Genomic DNA, 23,945 nt, shown 5'->3' on the forward strand with positions numbered 1-23,945 from the left:
TTTTTTGAAACCCTGAAAAATGTTTTAAAATACCTTGAGAACTTTTAAAATCTCCTAAAATCCTCGAAAATCTTATACATTCTCTTGGAATGTTTTAAAAAATTCTAAATAAATTATTCCAAATTCTTTGAAATTTTTTGAACTTTAAAACTCTCTAAAGCTATTGAAAATTCTAGAAAACATTTCCAAATACCCGAAAATATTTCAAATCCTTTGAAATCCCTTGAAACTTGTTAAGCTTTTAAAAATTCCTTGCACTTTTTAAAAATAATTTGAAATCAATTTAAGTGATTAAAATCTATTCAAAATTTATCGGAATTTCTTAAAATACCCTAACATATTTCAAATCCTTTGAAATCCCTTGAAATGTTTTAAATATCTTGAAAATTCCTTTGTATTGTTATAAACACATTTAAAATCTTTAAATTCCTTAAAAATATATACAAATCTGTTTCAAATTTGAGAGCTCTTTTAAAATACTCTAAAATATTTCTAAAGCCATCAACAAAAATCAGAAATAGGCATAGAAAGAAAAGATGCTAAAGTGAAAAAGTGACTAAAAATAGACTGTGGCAGTCCTGATCATTCTTGGAAATTACATAAAGTTCTTCTTACAGAAATTCCCCAACTTTTGCAATGTTTGTTTCAAAATCTCAGACTTTCCCTGGCGAAAAAAAATTCCCTGACCTGCAGCCACCCTGAAATAAGATTAGCTATGTCTTACGCGCGCTTTTCGAGAAGTTTAGTAACTAACTATTATACACGTAATTAGCTTGTTACGCTAATTATGAATACAAATTTTACTTATATCTATCCTTTTAAATATTCATTTTTACATCAATCAAGTTTTATTCCATTTATATTTTCCTCTGTCTGTAATTAAGCAAACCTTATTATCACAGTTAGGGAGTTAATTTCAGTATTTAAGGCGCGAATGACAAGCCAGTTTAGTTTTTATGAAGAATTACAAACGCAAGGAATTAATAGACCTTTGCCTCTGTAAAAGTTTTTTTTTGTTTTTTTTGTTGTATTTTTTTTTTAAATTTGGAATAAATTGTTTTAAATTCTCATTGTATTGGAAAAATTTCACTATTTAAGTAACCAATTAATTTTTGTTTCGATTCGTAGAATATCAATGTATAGCACTTGATACATTTTGATTTATTTAGCTTACCTGGATATTCCGGTGCTTCGTAATATTCATGTGATGCATGAGGTAAAGTTTCATCCTCGTACTCGTAAGATTGGTATCTGCCAGGAGGTTGTTGGTACATTTCCTCGCTAAAAATAAAAAAATAAATAAAACCATTTAACGTGCAATTACGAGAGTAGTAAAAATTAATAGAAATCGATACACGGTTCTTTTAAAAGCAACTCTAAAAGTATCCATAGAATAAGAAAGTAGTCGACTCAGATTCATAGAGTACATAAAAGTAGGTAAAGTCGCTCTTTTCTTCACAGTAATAAAATTTGTGATAAAATCTTTATGTTCAAGAATTAGCAATGGCCGCTATCTAAAGTACATTTCCGTCGTTGTCTTTATCAGAATATCTTGCTCAAGAAAATTACACGAAAGTCCACTAAAAGAGTTGGAGATTTTTAGAGAACTACTATTCCTTTTAGAAAGACTGTAACCTTTGATATCATTCAGAAAAATCGCTCTTAGTGTTAGTCAAACGTTTAATCATTAATATTTTTTTATAATTTCGAACCTATAGATCAATAATTCAAAAGATTCTATTTTTACATATGAGAAAGAAGATTTTTTTTTAGAAAACAGTTGAATTTTCGACAAAAAAGTTCACAGGGTGGCCGTTTTAATAAAAGAAAAAAATTTCAGGTCATTTCCCGGTTTTTTTCTCAGTTAACAAATATTTTTCACGGTCAATGCAATTAAAAAACTCAACTCCAAAATTAAACATTTTACTATTTAAAGTAGTAAAAACCAAGCTGCAAATAATTTTAAGTAATTTTAGGCTAGAAAAAATAAAAAATTAGCGATTGCATTTTTTTAATAACGTGAACAATCCTTTGAATTATTTGAATTTTTTCTAAAATAATTCCTAATTTTTTTAACGTCCTTTAAAAGTTTTTTTTTTTAATATAAAAAATAATTTTTAATTTTTCTAGGAATCTTATGAAAATGTTTTTATTCTTTTGAAGTCTTTCACAATTCTTACAAAGCTTCTACATTTTTGTTCGAAATCTGCAAAAATCGATATTTTGTTTTGCATTAGACCATTCAGGGATGTTTCCAACGAAATTTCTGTACGAATAGTCGAATTTTTTTAATATACATAGATATTTTGCTTAAATTATTTGAAATAATTAGAAATTTTACATTATATGTGAATTGTTTTACAACTTCAAAATATTTTTTCAACTTACTCGAATTTTTTTTAAGGAATAATAGTTTTTTAATATTTATTTATACAACAAAATTCAACAATTATACTTACAAATTGAAAATTTTCAAATAGAACAATTAAAATTGTCAGTTTCAAATTTTATTTTATATTCGTGTTTAGTTTCGAATATTTTTGGTCTAATTACTGATTTTGAATGAATCGATCTTTTTCTTAATTAAAAATTTTCAAATTCTCAAATTGTAGACTGAAACAATATCTAAAATTTAATAAATATGAATATAATAATTAATTAATAATGATAAGTCAATTGATGAATTATTAAAAATGAATTAATTATTAATAAATAATGACAATGACTATATTATCTTAAAATTATTTTAACTTTTTAAGAAGTTTATAATGTTTCAAGGAGCGTTTACACTTGTTTAAATACTAAGAATTTTCAATTGGACTTGGCTAGTCCATCCACCTTTTCAACGACCCCAATTTTTCTGGACGACTAAACAGAGCAAAAAGAATATACAAGCAAAAATGAAATATTTAGATTGGATTTGAAAAAAAAATTTCAACCAAAATTGAACGAATGTTTAATAAAATAGTGAAATTTTCAAAGAAAGAGATGAATCTTTAATCGTACTTGACTGCCACTTATGGTATAATTGGTGGTGACGATGGGGGACATTTACAAAATAATTTTAATGTCTGGTTTTCATTTTAAATCACCATCTGCTTTTAATATCGTGGCTCAGATTGCACGTACATGCACATTCAGCAAAGAACATTTTCGAATCACTAATCTTCAGACCATTGTACATGTACATGGCCGGTAATTATTTTTGATAGTCCATATTCCCGGTTCGGATATGACTACAACGAGGTTGATGCACAAGCATTACCTTCCTTCCTGGTTATTAAAAAAAGGCAGTGATAATGGAAAACTTATCGCTCACCTATTCAGAAAAATAGCGGGACATAAAAGTTCGAGAGAGATAAAAGATTTTCGTAAAATCTAAATCAACCCTAAAAAATTTACGGATTTTCAATAAAGCAGAAAATATCATACATTGTTTATTTAAATTTACATTGTTATTTGAATTTTTTTCTCATTCACTTTAGGCAAAAGTAATATATCTAAATCAATTTTAATTAAAAAAAGCTTATTCTATTTCGTGAGACGTTCGTCCCATTTTTATGGAAACAATTTTATTTAGAAATGATACGTACGCACAATACGTATGATATATATTTTCATTTACTCATTTTTTTGAATTAAATACTTTGCTGAGTAATATTTAATACAAATATTTCGAATAGAATTTTAAAGAATCCTTTAAGGAATAAAATGAGCTTTTATGAATGAAAATGATGAATTTTTCCCAAAGTAAAAGAAAAAATCACAAATAAGATCCTTATGGTTGAATTAAAACTCAAATTGTCTCATAAATTACTAAAAATATCATAAATATTTTGTGCTTGTACTTTTTCAGGAAATTAGTATAAAAAAAGAATTTTAATATAAAACCATAAAGTTTCGAAGAAGATGTAAAGTTTCTAAACATGTCAGGTTCTTTTAGTTTTTTTTTTAAACCAGAACTTGATATTTCTAAGCAAAAAACATCACCGGAAATGGGCACTTTTAATAACAAATTATTAGATTTCAAACATTAAAAACTTTTCAAGAATTTACGAATTTCGATTTTTAAGCGTTTTTTAACTAGAAATTGACATAGTTAAACAAAAATAATTAGATTTCAAAGTTCAAAATATTACATTTTTAAGATTGAAAATTCTAATCAATTTTCTGTCATATTAAGGTTTTTCGTCAAATATTATTTGTATTTTTAATTTAAAAAAAATTATATTTCGCAGAATATTTATAATTTAACAAAAAATGTTAGCCACATTGTTGTTTTACATTAAAATTAGTATTTTCAAACAAAAATAATGATGATTTAAAGAAGAGTTAGAACCTTTTAAAATTATATATTGCTTGTAGAAAATTATATTTCAAACCACTTCAAATATTTCAAAGAAGATTTACAATTTGGAATAATTTTTTGTTATGTTAGTGTTTTTTAAAATAAAAAATTGTTATTGTTAATTAACTTTTAATGAAAAAGCATTAGCTTTCAAAAATAACATTTTTTTAACAATTCTAGGTTATGCTGGCATTTTTTAAAGATGATTTACAATCTTAAGGAATATCTTGTTGTGTTAAGATTTAAAATAAAAATCTGTTTAGTTTAAATATCAACTATTCCTTTTTTGAAAATTCTATTTTCTCAAATATGCATGTTTTTGAATTGAAGATTCATAATTTTGGTTGAAAATTCATTTCCCTTTTTTTGTGTTAACAATTCATTTTTTTATCTGAAAATTTAACCATTCAATTTTTGGTTAGAAATTTACATTTTTTTCCAGTATAAAAATTCAACTATTTGCTTAAAAATCTACATAATTTGTTGAAATTTCGTCTTTATGGTAAAAAAAATTGATCTTCTTGGTTGAAAATTCAACTATTTAGTTGAAAATTTACGTATTTTGTTGAAAAATCGTCTTTTTTGGTAGAAAATTAATCTTCTTGGTTAAAAGTTCATATTTTTAGTTTAAAATTTTAATGTTTTGTTAGAACGTTCGTCTTCTTTGGTTCGAAAATTCAACATTTTGGATAAAATTTTTATTCCAATACTTGGAGAAAAATTGAGTTACTATTATTTTAATTCATAAGAAACAGTAAGATTAAACCCCCGCCCATCAGCCCACTTCGTCTTACGTTACTTTTAAATACCCCCTAAATAGAGTAACAAAATAAAATTAAGCCGGCAAAAAAATTGCAGAAAAAAAAGTTTAAATAATTTATTCGCAGTCCCTATACAAAAAATGTTTTTGTTTTATACATCAATTTTCGTCAATTATCAAAAGTGTTGTCTCTGCGTTTCTTACCTATTATTTTATATAATAGATGCTATGATATACAAAAATTATGTATTGATATTAATTTAAAAAGTGTGTGAGAAAAAAAAATCACGCGCGTAGCTGGCGTGCTCGTTTCCTGGTAAACAATAAAAATTCTACAGCTAATGGTTTTGCTTTTCACGCTATAAAATTCGGAAGGCTAACACATGGGAGAACAGAAAGATTTGGTATTCCGTTTTACAGATTGTGAGAGAATGAAGACAATGGCACCGGCCACAAAATCTCCGTAGTGGTTTTATGTCAAGTCGTAATATTCACAACGAAATACAACAGTGGACCGAATTTCGCAGAAGCGCTTTCGAAAATAACCAAGCACGTATATCCTGACACTCCAATTTTCATATCGTCAACCGGACGAGAAGTTTATTTTTAAAATATTTACGCTCTCAAAGATTTGTTCAGTGGAGACCTACGATAAAATTCCCGTACATTCCCCGCAGAATTTTAAAAATTCCCATACACATTTGAATAAAAAATTTATATCTTATCGAAATGAATCACATGACAATTTATTGTATTTCTAAAACAAAATACGCTTTTACATTTACTACTGCTCTAAAAAAATTCCTGCATGGTTAAAAATGATTGACAGAATCGAGGGAAATATTCCAATTATTATTCTTAGTGTATAGGTTAAATATAAATTACAAATATTTGATTGTATTGAATCTAAAATAATTATTGCAGACGCCATCGCTTTAATTAGAGCAGAAATTTTATAAAAATCAAATGATGAAAACTTTAAATCCTTTCTAATATAAATTTCAAGCTATTGTATATGTAAAAACCTACCAGAGCATACATGAGAGAATAAATTGAATTGAATATAAGTTTCAAGCTTTAAAATTTGTATATAAATTTTAATTTGGAAATAAAGATTACAAAAATCAAAACAAGTGGTTCTATTTATAAACTCCCAATTTTTAATTCTTTTAATTTTGAAAATCGATAGCCTTAAACTTCGATTTTTCTATTTTCAATTCTGATCATTAGAATAGAAGAATAATAGTTGAATTTGTAACCAAAAGAGTTGACTGCAAGAAAATAGTTGAATTTTCAACAAAATAATTACATTTTTAAATAAGTAAAATTTCTAACCGAAAAGATTAATTCTGAACCAAAAATATAATGGTAGACTTTCTAATGAAAACTAATTCAATTTCAACCAAAAAATATGAATTTTCTATAAAAAGATGAATTTTCAATCCAAAAGGACCAAGTTTATACCCAAAAAGACGAATGTTCAATAAAACGGTTGAATTTTCGACCAGATGAATAAAATTTATGTTGCCAGCAGTTTTTATAACATAGTAATTATGAAAAATTGCGTTTCGTTCAAATAAAAGAATACAAACTATACCACACGGCCATTCGGAAAATCAAAAATTATGTTAATTAGTAATTCGCTATTACAAAAAATATGTCAAATTACAATTACGTAAAATAAATATTATTTCAAATGATAATTCGGAAATATAGAAATTATGACAAATTGTAGTTCAGGAAGAAATTTAGAAAAAATAGCAATCCGGATACATAAATGTGAGGTAAATTATGCACAAATTGCTATTCGGTCAAATGATCTTATTTTAAATAAATATCAAGAAAAATATAATTTTGGGAATATTTATGCGCCTCTCCAACTTCAAATCATTTTTTTTTTTCAAAAAGCGCGTTTTCAATTTATTTGCGAAATATTTAGATTTTAACCGCTTTATATTTCTGACTTTTCAACTAAAAATATTGCATTTTTCACCAAATACTTGAATTTTGCACTAAAAAATATCAGCGTTAACCAACAATTGATAATAGTTAAATTTCCAGTTAAAAAAAATTTAATTTTCAACAGGAATAGATGAATTTTCAACCAACGATTTTTTTAAACTGAACTAAAAAAGATCAATTTCCACCAAAAATTGAATAGTTGAATTTTTAGTAAAAAATTAATGTTCAACCGAAAAGAGATACATTTTTAACTGAAAAGATGGAACCATTTTTAATTTTCAAAAATTTCCAAACCAGAAAGACGAATTTTCAACAAAAAAGTTAAATTTCCAACCAAGAAGTTTATTTTTTATCAAATAGTTAAATTTTCTAATGAATGTGAAACAAAAGTTAAATTTTCATCAAGAGATAAATTTTCACCTAAAATTATGAATCCTCAACCGAAAAATTGAATTCTTAACAAAAACTGTAGTTCAACTTTTAACTAAGCAGTTTTATTTTTAAACAAAAAATATGAACAAAAAAGGTTTTAATTTGAAACCAAATAGTTGAATTAAAAAAATATATAAATAAAAACAATTGTTCAATGAATCCTCAACCGAATCAAATTAGTTTTTCGCCAAAATAGTTGAACCTTCAACTGAAAAATTTGAGAATTTGTTATCAAAGAGATAAATTTTGAAACGAAAAAGCCGAATTTTGAACCAAACAAGAAAAAATTCCAGTAAATTGTTTAATTTTCGAACCAAAAAGACGAATTTTCTACAAAACAGTTTCATTTTCTAGCCGAAAATATGAATTTTCAATAAAATAAGTTACTTTTCAGCCAAACAGTTCAACTTTTTACCAAAATTCATGAATTTTCAACCACAATAGTTGCATTCTCAATGGAAAATATCATACTCGATATTTCATCCAAAAATAATCTAATTTACAATCATATCAGTTGAATTCAAGCAAAAAATACGAATTTTCAACAATATAATTGAATCCTTAACCAATAGTTGTTTTGTTTAGTTTACCAAGAATATAACTTTCGAGAACAGGAAAAGAACCGTACGCTAGAGAATGACAGATGGTCTATGGCTTAATGTCTCTGTTTAATTTTTGAAAGTACATTTTTTTATTACAACATACATTAAAAAACCCAAATTATGCTAGATATTGCACAAGGATGCTTAAATGAATTATGTTCCTTAAAATACTGCTAATAAACAAAAACAATCAAGAAAATGAATTTATGAAAAATAGTTGCACAAAAAGAGTTACAATAAGAGAAATATGTTTTCAAATAATACTGTAATGCGACTCATTACAGACAATGAATATGGCAATTGAAAAAAGAAGGAGACATCCACACACCATCGCTCTCTCCCTTCTTCATTTTTTATCGGTCTTTTTCATTCTGCAAGGATCCAAACTGTTTCGAGGCCTTTAAGAGGAAACTAATGGGGAATATTTGCATGTTATGCTAATATTATATAAAAATGAGAATTAAACTTAAGTTTATTATTAAGGAATTATTAACACCATTTACATTTTTATCTTTAATATTTGTGAGAATTGATTTATATATATTTATCAATTTAAAATTTAATCAAAATCTCAATAAAACAATCTTGAGAGTTCCTCTGACAGTTAATCTAGTTTGAAATATCTGATGAACTCAAAATCAAGAAAGCTTTAATTTTAATCGATGATAAAACCTTAACTTTTTGTAATTTTTCTTTCCTGAAATCCAGTACTGAGATTCCTCGCCCTAAAAATGATCTTCAATCATCTAAATAACACACACTGAGATTTTTAAAGTTTCTCTTAGTTTAAAAAATTTACTTTCAAAGTAACTAAAATTAAGTTTCTAGTCACTGCAAAGATCATCACTAAGCTACAAGTTACTTCTTATAAAAGTAACAAAGTTACCCTAAGATTTACAAATATCGTAACTTTTCAGTAACTTGCTGACTTGTAGCATGTTTACCACCATACAGTAATTTTCACACCTTTTGCGACTGTTGGTTATATTAAAAATAATAATAAAATAATAAAAAAATAATAATTACCCATAAGATTGGTCCATGGCAGCCCTTGCACGATCCAGAATAGAGAAGACCTTTGCTTTCGCTGGCACTGGACGAGTGATTGGTGGTCCGCGAGCAGGGGGTGGTGGAAGGATGGCTGTCGAAAAAAAAAGTACAAGCAGATCAATGACAGTGTCGATCTTATATGTTAGTGCAAAGTGCAGTTAACCACAAGTCCAAAGAATACCGCGCCAACATCCTATATATCTCCGTAGTGGCGGTGAGAAAATTCGACCTGAGCTGTCGCCAGCTGTCGATAGACGACGCAAGATATCGATGGTGTTGCTTCAATCCCTTTACTACTACCCTTCAGATATGAGATATTCGAACAGAGTGAATAAAACGATTCTTTGTAAGTGCCACTCTCTTAACTCTAAGATTCTCTCGCGTTTTTGTGATAAATGAAAGCAAGTCGTTATTCATAAGGATGACAACGATATTTTCTCGAGAGTCCACTGAAATCAAATGAAAGCGAACGCTTTTCAAGATTCTCAACTTTCTTCAAGAAACCACTTTTGCACATTTTCTCAAATCACCCACGGAATTCTTCCCGTGAGAGCTCCACTCAACCGTTGCTTGAAGCATGGAAATTGTTATGCATATGTGTAGAAAGGTGGATTATAAAATGGGCAAGGGTCCTTAAATGAAATCTACATTATATGAAAATCGATCTAGATAAAATTCGGTTTATTAGTGTATGTAACCGAGTTTAATGTCCCCGAACTAAATTCTGTTATTTTCCCAACGCGACGTTTAATTAAACTTTATATATATACTATCAAACTTGGAATGGAAAACAGAAAAGTTACAAACTAACATTAGCACGATTAAATTGATAAATTCCCTTGACCATTTTATCTTTTTAATAAAATTACACTTTATTTATTGAATAAGAAACTAAATAAACGCATTTAAAAATATGAAAAACAGATTTACTGATTTACATTTAATTTACATTAAACAATATTATTGATTGATTATTAATTATTATTAATTGACTTACTATTTTTAAAATCAAACCATACTGATCGAATTTATAAAAAGATCTTCGAAGACTAATTTCATGAATAACATTATTTATTAATCTATTCACTCAAGTTCTCTAGAAATCCGTTTGAATCCCTTTGATTCTCTTGAATATCATCGATATCCTGCATACCGTTTTAAAATTCCTTCAAATTTTTTAAAATCCAACGAAATTCTTTAAAAAACATTATAAAATGTTATATTTGATTACTCAATAATTTACATGTATAAAATGGAAGTTAGGTACGAACACTTTTCAATTGAACAATTTTAAACGAAATGCAGATAAACAGCAAAATTTAGAATTTTCAACTTTTATAAATTATAGAGTTCAAAGATTCAAATTCAGAACCAAAAATACAAATCCACGTTATCATTTTCACTGTTGTAAATTATATAATCAATCAATGACCAATACAATTTTCAAAACTATATTATTTTAATCTTTTTTAAGCTAGAAACATTAAGAATTGAAAATTAAAAAAAAATTAACTAATCACTTCTTAAATTAGAAGTAAAATTATTTTCAGTTGAAATAGTTTAAACGTCCTTTAAGGCTTCAACATTTTATTTCAAAATCTTGAGGTATTAAAATTTTTTCAAATTAAGTTTATTTAAAGAAATTCTCAATATATTTTTAAATTAATCGGATTTTCTTACAATTTTTAAAAAATCCGGCTTTATTATGTAGAAAAAAAATTATTTACAAATTGAAATTAAACAAATTTAAAACAAATAGTAGATTTTTACATATTTCAAATAAAAAATGTAGAAGCCTTTCAAGAATTGCGAAAAATAATAATTTATTAAATTTTTCCAACAATTTTTAGGAAACTGTGGAAATCTTTTTAAGTATTCTCTTAAAATAATTATTCGAAATAAAAAAATCACTTTCAATTTTCCTAGAAATCTTAAGAGAATATTTTTTTATTCTTTCGAAGCCTTTCACAAATCTTAAAAAGCTTCTAAATTTGTTATTTGAAATCCGCAAAAACTGCAGAATTTTGTCGACACACACACTTCGTGTAAGTTATTTTAAATCATTTCAAACTTTTTTCTAAAAATAATAAGTGTTCAGTTGTTATTTATATTTCAAAATTCAACAATTTCACTTTTAAAAAAACATTTTTCAAATAGAAAAATTAAAATTGTAACGTTCAAAGTTCAAAAGCTCTTCAAAATTTTAACAATACAACGCTTTCTATGGCAAACAATTCAGTTTTAGATTGTTTATTTTTTAATATTCGACTTCAATTTACTCGTCTTAAATAAACAGTAAAATATTTTTAAATATAAAATAGCTATACTTTTGCTTAATTAAAAAATTTCGAATATATATAATTTAATATAAAATAATTTAAACTTAATAAAAGCCTTTAATAACGAATGTATTATTATGAAGGTATTTTGATGTTCAAAATGGTTTATAAAGTTTCATTCAGGCATTTACATTTTTTTCAAGGCTAAGACTTTCGATATAAAACAGTTTACGTTTTAACGTAAAAATCTGAAAATTCTTTTATTCTGAAGGGATTTATAATCTTTTTGTTTTAAAAAATTTTTTTAATAATTTATATTTACAGTTGATAAAATGAAAATGTTTTTTTTAAACAAAAATTTTCAACTTCAAACGCTTTTAATTTTTACTCATTTAAGTTTTGAAGACTGTATTTTACAATTCTTTAAATTAAAAATGTACGCTGAAAAATAAAAATCTAAAACGAATAAATTTCATAGTAAAAGATTTCAAAATTACGAATTGTAAACTGAATGACATCATAATTGGGCAGATTTTTCTTCTAAAAATTTGTAAAATTCCCGGTTAAAATATCAATTCAGTCATTTCCCGGTTTCAAAAAATTCCCTGTCATTTCCCGTTCCAGCGGCCACCCTGTAAAGTAGAAAAAGAATGGAAACCCCAGTAGCTTTTCATTGATGTGGAAGAGATTTGTCAGCTCTTTGGTGAGTTTAATAAAGGGGAAAACGGAAAATAATATGGAAAAAAAAAACGAAATTTCGTATTTTACATAAATACGTTGCCACTTACGTCGAGCTTGTCGGGGTGGCATACCCGGTGGTGGTCTGACAGCTGGTCTGAGAATGCCTGGAGGTCTCATGCCTGGTGGTGGTCTTCTCTCCTCCATAATCATGCCGTCCTCGCCCACATATTCCATCTCGCGCATCTGCTCCTGACGGATTGTGTCGTTATTGTCCGGTATCAGATATTTGCGAATCTCCGCCAAAGCGAAAGCGATTCGAGCATGGGCCTCTGCTGGAGGAGCTAGAGACGCGATTTCAACATGAAGATCGTCCGACAGGTGGGAGTACTTCGCGTCCAGAGACTGGCGGCATTCCTCCTCCTGAAATGATATATTCATTGTCAGTGCATTAACATATAACATCACATGCAATATTCAAAAGCGTTCAAGCGTTATGTACTAGACATATAATTAAATAAGTATGCAAAAGAAAAATGATTTAGAATAATGAAGCTTGTAGATTTCTTTTTTCTAAATCTTTATTAAGAGTTGGTGCGGAATTTGGATTAAAAAATTTTCAATACAGGGATATAGTTTCACTTCTCATGAAAATAGGAGAATATTATATTCTTTTAAATAAAATTAATGCACTGTTACTATATTGACCAATTTATCATTTTTAACTAAACAGTGGAATTTTTAACCTACACAGATAAATTTTCTCCCAAATTGTCGAATTTTCAACAAAACACTTTTTTTTAACCAATTAGTTGAAATTTCAACTAAAATGATGAATATTATCCAGAAAAATGAATTTTTAACCAAGGAGTTTAATTTTCAAGTAGTTAAATTTTCAATAAAAATATGAATTTTCCAACAAAAAGCCGATGTTTCAAACAAAAAAGATTAAATTTCAACCAAAAACACTTGTATTCTTGACCAAAAAGATGGATTTTTAACAAAATAGTGGAATTTTTAACAAAACCATTGTATTTTCAGATATAAGTTACATTTCCAACCAAAGAGATGGATTTTCAACTAAAACTACCAAGCATAAAAAAAAATAAAAAATAAATTCTTAAGACAGGAGTCAATTTTCAACCAAGACCGATTAATCGAAGAAAGAAAACAAAATTTTAACTAAATTGTTGAATTTAGTATGAAACTAACGTGCAGAATCCCTGAAAATAAAACCAAGATTCTAAAAACCAAATTTGGACAGCCACCACAAAATGTTCCCTTTTGTAACCCGAAAAAAGCAACAAAATTTCCTAAAAAAGAATTTTTCTTTTGATAAAAATACAAAAAGAGGATTTGGTTAACCGAAAAGACGAGAATTCAAGAAAAGAGTTGAACTTTCAACCAAGAAAGATTTTTCAGTCAACTAACTTGTCGAAATTTCAAGCAGATAATAAAATTAATTCTCAATAAAAAATAAATCGATAATTTTCAACAAAAAAAGTTGAATGTTCAATCAATTTTTGACACAATATTTCAACTTTTCATGAAGTAGTTGAATCGTTGAACACAAAAGACCCTAATGTTACAAAAGTAATGATTTGTTTCATGAGTTTGTGTACTCTTTGTGAAAAGTAAACGAATCAATTGAATGTTTTTTAATGGATTTTTATTCTATTTGGCACATAACCGAGCATTTGGATAGTTGAATCAATACAAGCCATTTTTCGAAAAATGCGTAAAGATTACAGAAAGAATATGCAATAAATTCCTCTAAAAAAACTAGATGTCTCTATTATATTAATACTACATAGTAACGAATAGGAAATAACCCCTCCTCCTGGTTAACTTCTGCTTTGATTGGGCTTATATTTGTTCAAGCGGATAAGGCCAATGAATGAAATTGAATCCAGATCAGACTATTGTTAATTGTTAGCTAACCAACTGTAGAATACGAGCGATAACTCGCAAATGCTTCATCGAGGATGCACAACGATGGTCATTAGGGCGTATCAAAAAATGCTTCATTCGTAATTCGAATTTGGTGTCTACCCCTATCTGAAAAACCTTAAATTGTCAGAGAATTTTTTACGGCTATTCAATTTTATATTGCAATTTTGAAATTGAAATATAAAATTCAATAACAATCATTCTTCATTTGTAATAGTAGATTTATATTACAGTATTTAACTATTTTCTTGTTTAAAATTTTTTTTCATTATTTCAAATTAATTTTCTGTACTGAAAATTTAACTATGTCAGTTTAATATTCCATCACTTTAATTCAAAATCGGTCTTTTTGGTTTAACTTCAATTTTTTAACTAAAAATTTAACTATACCATTTTTGATTGAAAAAAGATCTGTTTTAAATGAGAATCAAATTTTTTGTGTATAATTAAATCTTCTTGGTTGAAAAATTATCTTTTTGGTTTCAAATTCAACTATTCCATTTGAAGATTAATCTTTCAGTTGAAATGTATTACTTCTTTTTGAAAATTAGTTTTTTGGTGCAATGTTTTTATATTTTTAACTGAAAATGTAACTATTTCAATTGAATATTCCATAATTTTCGTTGAAAATTAATCTTTTGTTTGAAAAATTTATCCTTTTTAGTTGAAAATTTATCTTTTCAATCGAAAAATCATTAGTTTGATCGAATATTCCTCAATTTAATAAGAAATTAATTTTTTTTAATTGAAAATTTAACTTAAATTTTTGGTAGATCATTCATCTTTTACGTTGAATATTCAATTATTTAGTTAAAAATTTGCATTTATTTAGTCGAAAATTCAAAATTCGCTAACTTTTCCCAGAGCAATTTTTTTATTTTCTCTGATAATTAATAGACAAAGACCACAATCTTAATCTTGTAACATTTTTAACGTGCAATATTTTATAAACAGAATAAAACAATGTGAAATTAACATTAAACAATAAAAATTTGCCACTTTTCCTGATCATTATAATATTCAAGGGCATTTTTGAAATTGTTTAAAATTAAAAATGATAAAACTCGATATACCTCTAAGAAATTAGCGAAAGTCGACTTAAAAAGGATTTTATTTTTTTATTTTTACATTTTTCTGCTAACCTCCTAAAAAATTTGTTTAGCCTTAAAATTATAAAAAATTAGTATTTTTGACTTGAAAAATGAAGTTTCCATCCATTCTAGAACTAAAAATAAAAACTTCGATTTTTTTAGATAAGCCCTAATGTTCAATGGTCATGTTAATAATATCGACCTGAACTTGAGTAAAGTGAAGCACGCGATCCAATAAATTTTCTCCTGACAGTATCGTTTTACGGAAGACGAACTGCGGGCCACTTAGCTGAAAGTAAAGAGCTTCTTTCGTCTTTTCTATCTCAGAACGGACTGCCATAACACGAATTATGGGCTCTGCGTGAAGCCAAGAAAATATTGCTGCCGCTTCATCACGCGAGTGTTTTCCAAAATCGGAGATAGATAAACTATACATCCGAGGACAAATTTAATTCGTAAACAGGACGGCAGAAGAACTGATGGAACATTTTTACATCCCGGTCATTTCTCGGTATTCTCACGGTCAATTGTTAATTTTATACGGTAAAACAGGGTGAACTCAAAATTTCATTTTCAAAATTCCCTGATTTTTCCTTGACTAATTTTTCATTTACCCTGACTATTAATATTTAAAGACCAAAATTCTAATCTTGTGAATTCGAACAAATTGAAATTAAATTTAAAAAGTCCAAAAAATGCTACTGTTTTCAGTACAATTCGAGGGATTTTAGAGGAATTGAAAGAAAATGAGAAGACTTCAATGAAATTCATAGGTAAATTGAAAACAATTAAAATATATGACAAAATTAATTGAATTCAGTAAATTCATAGTTCCGAAAAATTCAAGGGAAATTAAAAGAATCGAATGAAATGCCTAAGAATCTATGGTGCGTTTAAAAGACTTCAGAATGAATTAAACCATTTTTTTAATCAATTAAGTTGGACACAAATGAGTGAATTTACAAAAAGTCAGGTCCTCACTTTCTGCGAATAGATTCTTTGAAATGCATACAATATTATAAAACCTCGCGAAAATATAATTCCGGAAATCCTTAAAAAACGTTTATTCTATTGCAAATTCCTTCGGTGTTTTAATAATTCTCCAAAAATCTTTAAAGTCCTTTATAATACACCAAAAGTATTGAAATTTATTAAAAATTCCTGTAAGTCTTTTAAAATACCCTAAAATATTTTGAGCTCTATCAAATATTTTGAAATTCCTTGCACCTTTTTAAAGCTCTTGAAAATTTCTTCCCGCAAATCTTTAAAATCCTTTAAACTACCTTAAAATGATTTGAATGGAATTTCTTAAAATACCCTAAAAGATTTAAAAAGAATTCAAAAAAATTTAGAAAATTAATTTGGAAAAAACTGGTTTCAGAACAAAAGAGACGTTAACTATTCAATTTTTTTTCAAAATCTCTGACTTTTTCCTGAACGATTATTAAAACGTTTCAAGAAATGTCGAAACATTTAAAAAAATTTTTAAGTTTTCGGACAACGAACAGGGAAAACCCCCCGATACAATAACTGTTGTTTTTTCTAACCAAACTCATCTATCAATTGGAACTATATATACTTTCATTTATGAAGACAATTAAAAAAGTGACTCCACTGCCTAATGAACCTACTTACAATTTTTAATTAAAATCTACCACCAAATTGAATCTGCTTCTATATATTATTGCATTGAGCCATGGTTAAATTCTTTAATTCATCGCATAAATTCCATTCCAGTTAGAACAAAAAAAGAAAACGCTAAAATTCGTGTGTTATTTGAAACTCGTTGATTCACATTAAACTGAAACTGCAGATGCACACGGTTTCAATATCATATACATTACGCTTAAAATTTTGAAGATGGACTGCGTATGCATATTATGAAATTTAAATTTAATAATTTCGTCTAAACATAAACCAGGTGCAAATGCACTTATTACATAATCAACATCTGCACTTGTTGGACCATCGCTAGAAGCAAAATTGTTATATTTTGTGACATAAAAGGCAATATATAATTTTACATTGAAACAAACTTCTCGATTTTAAGAAAACAGGAGAGACCAATCTACATACTAATGTATGTAAAATAATTCATTTATTTCAATTAATAGTTAGGGCATTATATATGTTAATAAATAAAAATGATAAATAATTGTTTTAGGTATATTTGTGATTTAAATGAATAATTATCTACTGTAGGACGATCTCCCCTACAGAATCTAAAGCAAATTCTGACCTTCTCTGAGACTTTCAGACAGGCTGAAATCAAGATATTAAAGCGAATCTCACGAGCCATGAATTTCAAAGTTACTTCAAACTTCATGGAATAGGTAATCGTAAATCCAATCATGAAACAAGGTAACTGTTATTGAGAACTTGAGCTTCGAGTCTTCATAAAATGTTGTTGTTCAAAATCGAAGCATTTTCAATTATAAACCTTCAAAATTAAACTATTTTAAACTTAGTTTAAAACTGAACATTTTTCAAAATATAATTGTGAAAATAGAACGCTTTTTATTCTTCAATCTTCTAAAGTTGAATTATTTCAATTTAAATAGTCTAAAACTTATTATTTTCATATTGCCATGCATAGGTACCTTTAAAGATTCAAAAATTTCCGTTACAAATGAAAAACTTGAAAAATGAAACAACTGAAATAGTACGTTCAAAAACTGAAAATACAGTGCTAGGAAATTAAAATGATTCATAGCTAATAAATAAAACATTCAATTATTAAGGCCTTCTATTTCAAATAGTCATAAACCATTTCAAATAAGAAACGTTTTGGACGTTAAAAAATTCCTTAATTTAAAAAGATTATTATTTCGAAAGTCTAATTATTAGAAACTCGATAAAAAAATGTTGGAATATAGAAAATAAGTTATTAAGTCTCAATCCGAAATTTACAATTGTTTAACTAATACGACCTACTGTTTGAAGCAGTATAATTAAAAAAATAATTCGTTATTTTTTAACCGATTAAGAATGAAGAATTAAAACTGAAAATATAAAACCAGAAAATTTTAACGATTTATAATTATTTAAAAAAAGTATTTCAACTGTTAAGGCTTCCAATCTGAAATATTTAGTTTAATTTTAAATTGCTTCAAACACAAAAATCTTAAACTTTAAAATAGTACTAAATTTTAAAAGATTAATTTTTCTAGGACTTCAATTAAAAGCTCGATTAGCAATTGTTCAATTAGAAATGTTTGAAAAATCAAATTAAAAAATTAAAAAAAAAATCAAAGTACGGCTTTCTATTTGAAACCGTACAATTTTAAATGATTTAATTTGAAAATTATTTGTTTAGTTTTGAAAAAGTTGTAATCGGAAAAAGTTTTTTGATGAACGTTATTTTCCTTCTCACTCAAAAAATAAATTTAATTTTTAAAAATTCCCGGTACAGCGACCACCCTGCAATAAACTAGTACGGCTTTCTATTTGAAATCGTACAATTTCCAATGACTTAATTTGAAAATTATTTGTTTAGTTTTGAAAAAGTCTTAATCGGAAAAGGTTTTTTGATGAACGTTATTTTCCTTCTCACTCAAAAAATAAATTTAATTTTTTAAAATTCCCGGTACAGCGACCACCCTGCAATAGATAAGTTTCCTTATTCTCATTTTAGGTAAAAGATCAATTTTAAATTATCTTTATTAGGGCCATGTCAGCGAAACCTCAAATTTGTTTCATATATTTTTTTATCCAAGTTACTGAGTTTCCATAGTTTTCAACTCGATATCGCGTGAAATTTTTGGCCAGCCGATCAAAATTTGAAAAATTCATTCTCAAAAGAACTGAAATACTGAGTGGCGTTTTTCGCAGTGAAAGAATTCCTTATCAAAATGGATTCAGTACTTTGAGTTGATGTCCTATGAACGTTAAATTTATTTTAGATATGTCAGGAAAATTCTTTTGAACACAAAACGATACCATGGATATAAAAAGTACATGAATATACAGACACTATTGAGACCTTATTTGCGATATATGAGATTAGGATAAGATATTATTGAGCCTTGCGACATTACTCGAAGGTGAAGAGAAGAAAATGTTAGTAGAAGAGACATCTAGCAAGAGAGGAGGGAAAATCAGAAGATAAAAAGTTCCAAGCGAAGCCCCTGAATATAAAAAGTCACAGTGATAAATCACACCCTTCACTAAACGAGGGAGCTTTAGTATTTCCCTAGGATAATTCTCTTTCTCACTCTTTTTTTCCTTTTATTTCTTAGCACAAAGTGGATTTATCAAATCGCTAATTTCAAATAGCTTACTATATTAGGGGCACTTAAAGAAGTTCAAGAAAATAAAAGAATTCAGAATGAATCCACTTTGATACGTTCAGACCTCGGACTCATTTCATAAACTAAAAATAGTTTCAATAGTAACATCAGAAACACAGTAGCAAAATAGTGTTATGCAATTTTTAAAATAATTAGAGTTCGTGATAAATCCACTCATGTTCTAATAATATAAATGTACAATTTTCCGTTTACATATGAAATCAGAAGATAAATTTATGCATTTGAAATCTTTGAAAATTCAATTTTTGAGATAGCGAAAATGTTATTTTAGACAACATAGCAAAGAAGTTTGAAAATATATTTTAAGGTAAATGAAAAAACAGTTGCATTAAGAAGCCATTTAAGAAAATACTATTAGTGTAATTTTTGTTAAATATAGTAAAAATAGTAACATCGCTCAACAATAGTGTCAAGAGTTGGAAAATCTGAACTAGCTCTTTATATTTTGGGCATTTCTTATTTTTCACTTCTCTGAATTAAATTTGCACTTTTTCAAATATAGAACAAGATGAACTGCCGAGCCAAGAATGAGCTGCATTATGTTATTTCAGGAAAGCTTTTCTTTCCCCCCATTTAGATGATAAACAATGCATTAATTCTGTGGAAAATTGCCAAAACATGATGTGTTCATTCATGATACCCTGCATTAAATAAATGGGGCGCTTCAAAACTAGTGATGATTTATATTTGTTTGTCACTTAAAATCAAAAAGATTATGGCCAACTTCTATATAAAGCTGCAATATCCATTTCAAATGAAATGAAATATTTAACATTTGAGAAAGAATATTGAAGGTAGAAATAGTAAAGAAAAAAAAATTTTCTCCTCAGCGAAAAAGAAAGAGGGATGGTTCACATTTTCCTTCTTAGATGTAAAAGTTTTCACTTCCATGCCTTCGATGTTCGATTTATTCAAGTTGAACGCATTTTTTACAACTCAGTGAATATCGCGTCATACGAGATCCGAGCATTGGAAAATGGCAGAATATATTTCACAAATTAAGTCGCATCTGAGTTAAAGTTGGATTATGTATAATACAAACCTGACAGCAAAAAGTGTCTCAAAACAGGGGATGTCGGATGATTTTTCACGAAAATAGGGGAATAATAGAATAACAGATTATTTTAAATAACATGAATGTACGTACTATGGTGAATTCAATTTGAAAAATTTTAAATTTCTAAGATTTCAAATGCAAATATTTTCATCAAAATAGTTTAATCTTTAGCAACAAAAGGGAATTTTTAACAAAGCAGTTTAACCAAGAAAAGTAGTTTTCTACAAAAAAATCCAAGTCGTTGAATTTGTTATCAAGAAGATTAATGTTACTGCAAAAAGACGAATTTTTTAAATTAATTAATTTTCAATACGAGACATTAATTTTTAACAAATCTCGAAATGAATTATTAACAAAGTATTTTAACTTTTAAGTTGGAAGATTAATTTTCTACCATAAGTAGTTGAATTTCCTTATAAGTTTCTAATAATTAACTTCGCAATCAAACGAGAGAAAAAAACATTAAAAAGAAGAAACGGGGTAGCTTTTAGAAACAGTGGAGAAAGGAGGAATTACTTTAAAGAGGGGAAAAGAGGGGAATGCCGGAAAGAGTATTAAGTCTGATAACAGTATTTAATTAGAAAGAGAATTTATATATGACTCAAAAGCTTTTCCAGGATTTAAGTTTAATTCAATTTTAAATTTGCAAACTTGAGATAAAATAACAGATATGCTCTCTTTAAATTCGTATCCTTTCCCTTGTTATAGAGCAGATTTTCTTCCAAGTGGAGTTTTATTTTTGCTTCTATGGTGAATCTGCACAATTTTCGGTATGTTAGCCCCGGTTTAATTTCTTCGGGAAGGTATGTCGTTTCTTTAAAAGGAGATATTATATGGCGTTTCTCGTTTACGATTCAATATAGAGCAATGCGAGAAATTCGGTTGTGAGCTTCGTGTTCGCACTCGCTTAATCAATAATTACGATAAAGGGACAATGCTACGTTTAATGATCACAAATAAATAACACGAAAGCAGCACTAATTTCGAGCTAATGGATTTCTTATTGGAAGCACTGGTACAAAGTAAATTACCCGTTAATTACACTAAATACATTTTAACTACACATTTGGGCGAAACTGATCTTTTTTTGGTAATGAAAGCCTTTATAATTAAGCAATTTCACAATAAGCAGACATCACAGCCAAAAATTCTCTCAAAACACAGGATATAAGATGATTTTTCAAGCCAAACAGACGAAATATCTACAAACCAGATTAAAATTCGACCCGAAAATATGAAATTTCAACCAAATATTTGAATCACCAGCCAAAACATTTTGATTCTCAACTACATACTCATATTTTTAACTTCACAATAAATTAATTTTCAACAAAAACATTTTGATTCTTATATAAATAGTAATACACATTTTTAACCCCAAAAAAATATAATAGTTTCATTTTTAACCCAAAAAGATGAATTTCCAACTAAACAGGTAAATTTTTCACCAAAAATAAAATTATTATATTTTTAGTTACAAAAAATAATGATCAACAAAATAGTGGAGTTTTAAGCCAGAGCAGCTGATTTTCAACCAAAAAATATAATATTTTTAATGGAAGATACATTTTCATTAAAAAAGGATAAATTTTCTACAAAACATTTAAATCTTTAACCCAAAAATATGAATCTTCTACAAAAGTTAAATATCTACAAAATAGCTGAATTTTATGCCAAAATAACTTAATTTTTAACCAAAATGATGAATTGTCAACCAAAAAGGTAATTTTATGTAAAAAATACAAGTTTTGAACAAATTACATGAATTTTTAACCAAATAGATTATGTTTCAACTGAAAAAAGATCAATTTTTCATTAAAAATGAAATCGTTAAATTTCCATTTTAAAACGTAAATTTTCAACTAAGCAGTTGCATTTTTAAATAAAAGAGATTAATTATCAACCAGAAAGACGAATTTTCAACTACGAATAATTTTTTAGTAACAAAAAATAATAAAACCAAATTGAACAATTTTCAAGCCGAAAAGGCGAATTATGTGTCTACAAAATATTTACATTGTCAAACCTAAAACATGAAATTTAAACAACAAAAAGTAATTTTAAACAAAATAGTTAAATTTTCAAAGACAAATCTTTAAACCATAAAAAGCATTTTTTACCCGTAATTAAACTTTCAAGAAAGTAGTTGAATTTTCAACAAAATGATTACATTTTCTATTAAAAACAGATTAATTCTAAACAAAAATTGTAACGCTAAACTGTAAAATTAAAAGGAGTTAATTTTTAACAAAAAATAGTTGGATTTTCTAGTTGGGTTCTATTATTCGGTTCGCATTTAAACGAAATAAGGAGAAAACGGGGCGGTTTTTAAAAACAGGGAAAAAGAGGGGAATAGGGTAAAAAGAGTAAAGCCTGAATTATTCTTTAAAAATTTAAAATGAGAACTGTTTTAAAATTGAAATTTATCATTGTAATCGTAGACATTTTCAATAATTTTAAAACAAAATCGATTAAATAAGGCTTTTCACGAAAACAAAAAATTAAAAGAATTCCCTGTAGAAAAATTAATTTACTGTCATTTCGCTGTTTTTTCCGGCCTCAACAAATTCCCAGTCATTTCTCGGTTTCTCAATTTCCCGGTCCAGAACCATTATGAAGCGAATTTGAAGAAATTTAAAATAAAAAAAATTCTTTTTGTACTTTTTAAATAATTTCTACACATTTTTTCTCCAGAAGATCCACGTATTTACTTGAAAGCCCTACCCCCAAATTGAGAAAAATTCTCGCGTCTCGAACGAATGGTGAATTTGTGATTCGCCAACGAAGAATACGATATGGGAGAATTCAGAAACGTCTGTCCTTTAGCGATAAGATGAGTACGGTGCGAAACTGTGACAGTTTTATTGCTTATAATAATCGCAAATGCAGCGACGCCGACATAGAAGACGCTTAGATGATGTCACCTTTAAACTTATAAAATAAATTATCTTCTGGTGTAGAATGTGTGAATTCATATAACGTAAAATACCCAGGCATCGCCAATTTCCAGATTTGTATAGAAAAAGTAAAGAATGAACCTTTTAAAATGTTAAATAGTAAATTTATTTATTTATGAATATAGAGTACATCATTCTCATCGGTTTCCAAATATTCTTTGCAAAATCAAAATAAACTTTATAATTAAAACCATGTTTTAACTATAGACATTCACCTTCATAGATTCTGAATCTGGGATTAAATCTTCCTGTCTGAACTGTTAAACTTGAAAACCTAGTATACCCGAAGGTTTTTGCTGCGCTGAATCCGAATCCGACCTCAGAAAAATTCCATCACCCTCAGTTTTCGTGATATTGTAACCTAAACGTGCAAAAAACACCGTTTTTTGCTATATTTGAGGTTACATAGCATCTTGAATAAATTTTTTTTTCAAAAACGGGCAAAAGCATCACAAAGGAGCACCCTTGC

The 23,945-nt window shown here is 27.3% G+C and overlaps 1 protein-coding gene across 1 annotated transcript in view; it reads right to left on the bottom strand.

Moving 5' to 3' along the window:
- Window positions 1-23,945, bottom strand: part of LOC117168727 (KH domain-containing, RNA-binding, signal transduction-associated protein 3-like) — a 151,049-nt gene that overhangs the window by 2,994 nt on the left and 124,110 nt on the right. Inside the window, exons 4-6 of the mRNA XM_033354456.1 lie at window positions 12,222-12,534; window positions 9,131-9,245; window positions 1,175-1,281 (exon numbers count right to left, since the gene is read on the bottom strand). Coding sequence (XP_033210347.1) covers window positions 1,175-1,281; window positions 9,131-9,245; window positions 12,222-12,534 — 535 coding nt within the window. The remainder of the gene's footprint in view (window positions 1-1,174; window positions 1,282-9,130; window positions 9,246-12,221; window positions 12,535-23,945) is intronic.

Source organism: Belonocnema kinseyi, chromosome 3 (assembly GCF_010883055.1).
Source record: "Belonocnema kinseyi isolate 2016_QV_RU_SX_M_011 chromosome 3, B_treatae_v1, whole genome shotgun sequence".
Classification (NCBI taxonomy): domain Eukaryota; kingdom Metazoa; phylum Arthropoda; class Insecta; order Hymenoptera; family Cynipidae; genus Belonocnema; species Belonocnema kinseyi.